The sequence below is a fragment of the Humulus lupulus genome, chromosome 2 (assembly GCF_963169125.1).
Source record: "Humulus lupulus chromosome 2, drHumLupu1.1, whole genome shotgun sequence".
Classification (NCBI taxonomy): Eukaryota; Viridiplantae; Streptophyta; class Magnoliopsida; order Rosales; family Cannabaceae; genus Humulus; species Humulus lupulus.
The window spans coordinates 33,957,238-33,963,160 of record NC_084794.1 but is presented as its reverse complement, the minus strand read 5'-3'; the positions used below and the strand labels follow the sequence as shown (position 1 = coordinate 33,963,160).

At 36.9% G+C, this 5,923-nt stretch overlaps 1 protein-coding gene across 1 annotated transcript; it reads left to right on the top strand.

Moving 5' to 3' along the window:
• The first annotated feature begins 401 nt into the window (after positions 1–401).
• LOC133814127 (G-type lectin S-receptor-like serine/threonine-protein kinase At4g03230) lies at positions 402–5,432 on the top strand. Its single transcript, XM_062247124.1, has 11 exons — positions 402–1,830; positions 1,982–2,140; positions 2,256–2,470; positions 2,580–2,790; positions 2,901–3,138; positions 3,248–3,273; positions 3,557–3,819; positions 3,919–4,129; positions 4,242–4,479; positions 4,620–4,770; positions 4,855–5,432. Exons 1-11 carry the CDS (start codon positions 477–479, stop codon positions 5,152–5,154), a joined length of 3,366 nt encoding a protein of 1,121 aa, XP_062103108.1. The 5' UTR covers positions 402–476; the 3' UTR covers positions 5,155–5,432.
• Positions 5,433–5,923: the final 491 nt, after the last annotated feature.

The following is a 5,923-nucleotide window of genomic DNA, read 5'->3' as shown; positions in this document are numbered from 1 at the left end:
TAGAATATAAAAAAAAAGAAAAAAAATAGAAAAATGAGCATAAGTTAATAAAATTGATATATTCAATAGTAATTTCTAATAAAAATTGATGTCTTAATCAAATTTTAGGGTACTAATATAATTCCCCAACATTTAAACTGAATGCTGTTCTTGAAATTGGAAAATTGGACTACTAATTCTAGACACTGACAGACCAATAAGCATCTCATATGCTGGGTAATTTATATATTAAAAAAAAAGTAAATTAACACGTTATTTCACAAGATGCTTTTGTTTATTATATTATTTATTTGTTAAATCCTGAAAGTTGCCTCGTCCTTATTACATTTGTTAATCATTAATTTTAATTATTTGCGCAGAATATACAACTTTAATACTTTACTCATCCCTATCACCATCTAGATTCATTACTACAGACATGACCTGTAGAGAATTTTTCAGAAACCTTTCTAGTTAATATCGATCAAAAGAATTAGATGGATGGCAAGAACAAGCACCAATACATGGTTTACAATTACATAACTACATTATTGTGGTTCTCTTCTCGTCTATCTTGCTCCGCTAGAGATACCTTAAAATATAATGAATGGATTCGAGATGCTGATGAGAGCAAATGGTATGGTACACTTGTATCAGCCAATGAAATGTTTGAGCTTGGATTCTTCACTCCCGAGGGCAGTCCTGGGGGGAAACGATATGTTGGGATATGGTACCACCACGTGAGTCCAAGGACGGTTGTTTGGGTTGCCAACCGAGATAATCCAATAGTCGCTTCTAGAACAAGAGGAAGAGTTTTTGGTTTAAGAGACGACGGTAACATTCAACTGTTTGATGATGCTGTTGGTAATGGAACATCTTCTTGGTCATCGAAACTGGAAAACTCATCCTCGTTTCCTAATCGTACGGTAACGCTTTTGGATAGTGGAAATCTGGTGTTAAAAGAGTATGATGGTAGGTGGTTGTGGGAGAGCTTTAAAAATCCAACTGATACATTTCTACCGGGCATGAAGATGGATGAGAACTTAACGTTGACTTCATGGAAAGACCAGTATGATCCCTACAGTGGTGATTTCAGGTTTAAATTGGATGAAGGAAATAAACAGTTTGTGATCCTTAACAAAACGGTTGTTTACTGGAAAAGTGAAGAATCTGATAAGTTCTTAAGCTCAAATAAGATGCCGGAAGTGATAACCGACTTTTTATTAGATAGCAGCGAGCTGAAGCCGAACTATACAAATAATTCTACTAAATCCAAACTATTGCCACCAGTATTAACTTATTCTTACAAAAGTTTAGCCATTAACTCCAATGGAAAAATTGAGTTTAAGAGATGGGATGAAATTTGGATGACGGGATGGTCTGCACCAAGTGATAGGTGCAGTGAGTTTAATGTCTGTGGCGATTTTGGGATCTGTAACAGTGACGAGGAGAAGTCCCCGTGCAGATGCTTGCCTGGATTAATGCCAAGCCTGGTGGACAAGTGGGAATCTGGAGATTTCTCAGATGGCTGCACCAGACGAACACAACTCTGCAGCGGTGAAAAGGACACATTCAGGAGGTTGAAGATGGTGAAAGTGGGGAACCCAGACTCAACAACAAGGTTACAAGTTAAGAACGAGACTGAATGCATGAAGGAGTGCCAGGACAGATGCAAGTGCCAGGCTTATTCATTTCAGGCCGCTTCTGATCAAAACAATGGGACAAGGGGAGAGTATACTCCAACTTCCTGGTGCTGGACATGGTTCGAAAGTCTAAACGATCTTCAAGAGGAAAATATTACCAATGATGGTGGTCACAACTTCTATGTTCGAGTTGCCTTGTCCGAAATAAGTAGGCTTTCAGTCTCTCTTTTCTTCTAATTACAGTTCCATAAAGTTTTGAAAACTGAAATAGCACATATGGATTCCCCCAGTTGATATTTTAAATAAAGAAATGCAGGAATTTCAGAGGCTATTTTACATTTTTTTTTCTTTTTTAACAGATGGTGATACTTCTAAGTCATCAATTGAAAAGCCATCAAGGACAAGAGTATCGTTATTTCTGATTGTCTTGCTCACGGCTATAAGCATAATTGTTCTGTCATGCATTTGCATTGTTATTTCGTTTGTGATATGGAAAAGAAAGAAGGCCAAAAGACTAGGTAAGTTGTTTAAAAGATGCACATTACTAATACTATGCATGGTTCACTCCATTTGTATGAGAAAAATGACATAACTCACAAGAACTTGTTGCATGGCATTACCTTCTGAATTCAGATAGCAGAAAATCATCTGATCAAAGAAACAGGGCACTCCACATGTTAGACACTGAGAGAAACATCCAAGAACTGATGGACTCCTACGAATTCAAGGAAGAAGATGAGAAAGGCATAGAATTACCATTTTTTACTTTCCAAAGTATTCTAGTGGCAACAAATAACTTCTCTGATGATAACAAACTCGGACAAGGGGGCTATGGGCCTGTTTACAAGGTATATCGCATCTCAGTGTTTTTTTTACCTCTACTAATGTTTCTCCAAGCAAGATATTAGATTGACATGTATGTTAATGTTAATATATTGGGGGACTTCAACATATCAGGGCAAGTTTCCAGGAGGACAAGAAATTGCAATAAAGAGGTTGTCAAGTGTTTCTAGACAAGGCTTAAAGGAATTCAAGAATGAAGTGGTCTTAATTGCAAAACTTCAGCATCGAAATCTTGTTAGACTTCGGGGATATTGCATAGACAAAGAGGAGAAGATTTTACTCTACGAGTACATGCCTAACAAGAGCTTAGACTCCTTCATATTTGGTATTTATTTGGAGTAGATGCTCTCAATTTTGATTAATTATATTGTAAAATGATCCATGCCCATAGTACATAAATTTTTAACATTGGAAAAAAATTGCATCATTTGCAAGATGATACAAAAAGGGTGTTATTGGATTGGGAGATACGCTTTGACATCATTATGGGGATAGCTCGAGGGCTTCTTTATCTTCATCAAGATTCTAGACTAAGGATCATTCACAGAGATTTGAAGACCAGCAATATTCTTCTAGACCATGGTATGAATCCCAAAATATCTGACTTTGGCTTGGCAAGGATGGTTGGAGGCAAACAAACAGAGGACAACACAAGCAGAGTAGCTGGAACTTAGTAAGTTTTTTCATCTTAACACTATCATTTCTGAAGTGGGTGTTAGAATGTGGAAAGTGATGCATGGTAAGAAGTATGAGGTTCCATCTCAAAACCAATTGGTGATGAGTGGAGTAACTCATACTCTTATAAATGGTATGATGATCCCACATACTTTCCATGTGGGATTCTATTCTCTAACATCCCCCCTCAAGATGGTGGCTATTTTTGCTCACCAATCTTGGACGGTTTGATCGCAAGTGGCTCGTTGGCTCTTTTGGCTCTTTTTGGCTCACTATCCCCGAATCACAAAGGGCTCTTTTGGCTCTCTTTTTTTTTGGACCGGTTTTGGATTTGGATCGGACATACTCGTTAGAGTTTTCTTTGACTCTGATACCATGTTAGAATGTGGAAAGTGATGCATGGTAAGAAGTATGAGGTTCCATCTCAAAACCAATTGGTGATGAGTGGAGTAACTCATACTCTTATAAATGGTATGATGATCCCACATACTTTCCATGTGGGATTCTATTCTCTAACAAGAGAAACATCCAAGAACTGATGGACTCCTGCGAATTTAAGGAAGAAGATGAGACAGGCATAGATTTACCATTTTTCACATTGGAAAGTATACTAGCCGCAACCAATAACTTCTCTGATGAAAACAAACTGGGGCAAGGAGGCTATGGACCTGTTTATAAGGTAAAGCTTCAGTAATTTTTTTACCCCAACTGATGTTTCTACAAGCAAGTTATTAGATTGACATGTATGTTGATGTATATGGGGACTTCAATATATCAGGGCAAGTTTCCAGGAGGCAAAGAAATTGCAATAAAAAGGCTGTCAAGTGTTTCTAGACAAGGCTTGCAGGAATTCAAAAATGAGGTGGTCTTAATAGCAAAGCTTCAACATCGAAATCTTGTTAGACTTCGGGGATATTGCATAGAAAAAGAGGAGAAGATTTTACTCTACGAGTACATGCCTAACAAAAGCTTGGACTCCTTCATATTTGGTATTTATTTATACTAGATCTACTCTCCAATTTGATTCTACATGATCCGTATACTATATACCATATTACATAATTTTTTTTTCCTATTTGGGGAACATGCATCATTTGCAAGATGACACAAAAAGGGAGTTATTGAATTGGGAGATACGCTTTGACATTATTATGGGGATAGCTCGAGGTCTTCTTTATCTTCATCAAGACTCTAGATTAAGGATTATTCACAGAGATTTAAAGAGCAGCAATGTTCTTCTAGACCATGCCATGAATCCCAAAATATCTGATTTTGGCTTGGCAAGGATGGTTGGAGGTAATCAAGCAGAGGACAACACAAGCAGAGTAGTTGGAACATAGTAAGTTTTTCTCGATATTATCATTTCTGAGGTGTAATTTCCAGAATCATTTGAGAAATTGTTTCAATTCCATAAAATCTGTCAAAAATAGAAAACAAAGAGCATTGATATCTTATAATTGATTATATAATTTTACACAGTGGTTACATGTCTCCGGAATACGCTCTAGAAGGATCTTTCTCTGTCAAATCCGATGTGTTTAGCTTTGGTGTTCTTCTACTTGAAATAGTTAGTGGAAAAAGGTGCACACGATTTGTTCATTCGGAAAAACATTTGAGCCTACTAAGTTATGTAAGTCTAAATTAGTTGTTTCTTTCTCAATTATATAATTTTTCCACTTTCGGATAACTAATGGGATATCAACATTTTTCTCAGGCATGGACACTCTGGTCAGAGAACAAGGTGTTGGAATTAATGGACCAGACTTTGCAGGAAAGTTGCAAAGAAGATCAATTTATTAAGTGTGTGAATATTGGGCTCTTATGCGTACAAGAAGACCCAAGTGATCGGCCAAACATGTCAAACATCGTAACCATGCTTGACAGTGACCCTGCAACTCTTCCATCTTTCAAAGAACCGACTTTTGTCCTTAGAAGAGGATCAAGTAACACAGCTTCATCTAGTATGCCTGAAACGAATACTGAAATAAGTTGTTCCATGGAAGAAGGTCGATAGTGTGTATGTGCCATGGAAGAGGATCCGGCTGAGTCTTCTGTTAGATTAAATTACTTACTTAAGAAGTCTTGGAATCTCTTGCTTAAGCTATCATGTATAATGGGTTGTCTTGATAATTTCCTCCCATTATTCTATACTCGTAGCAATTATGTTTTCATTTTCCTATAAAGGTAACATCTTATTTCTGTAGGTATATCGGATACATCAAAACTCATATATGTATCTTACTAGTAAAATCAACTCACCAAGTACATATTAATGAACTATTTTAACTAATATTGAAATTCTCTTTTTAGTAATTACCAAATTAATTAAAGCATGTGAATTAAATAAGCTATGGAATGATAATTAAATGTTGAAACAAATTTCAGCTCTGTCAGACAAAATCCGAACTTGTCACGACAAAAACTGAACACAATAAAAAGACAGTGCAAAAACAATAAAGAACACAACAAATTTTTACAAGGTTCAGAAACCCTTTCGGATAACCTACTCCTTGGGTCACGCCGAGAGAATAAAACCAATTAATTAAGAATCAAAAGTACAAAATACTACTACAAAAATGGAATTTCCCGATAGTTTTTAACTGTCGTTATTGAACAATGACGACAGTCGACTAACTGTCGTATTTGCCTATGCCAGCGTAGGGGTAGTTACGCCGACAGTTAATAGGTGCGTCGTTGATGGCTACGCCAACAGTTAATAGGTGTCGTCGTTACTGGCTACGCCAATAGTTACTAGGTGTCGCCGCTACTGGCAACGCCGATAG

Excerpts from the sequence above, each read along its gene's own strand:
- LOC133814127 (XM_062247124.1), top strand. The coding sequence starts at position 477 with ATGGATGGCAAGAACAAGCACCAATACATGGTTTACAATTACATAACT. Across the intron at positions 2,791-2,900 it reads CTTAGACTCCTTCATATTTG|ATGATACAAAAAGGGTGTTA; the intron begins GTATTTATTTGG and ends ATCATTTGCAAG. Across the intron at positions 4,480-4,619 it reads AGCAGAGTAGTTGGAACATA|TGGTTACATGTCTCCGGAAT; the intron begins GTAAGTTTTTCT and ends AATTTTACACAG.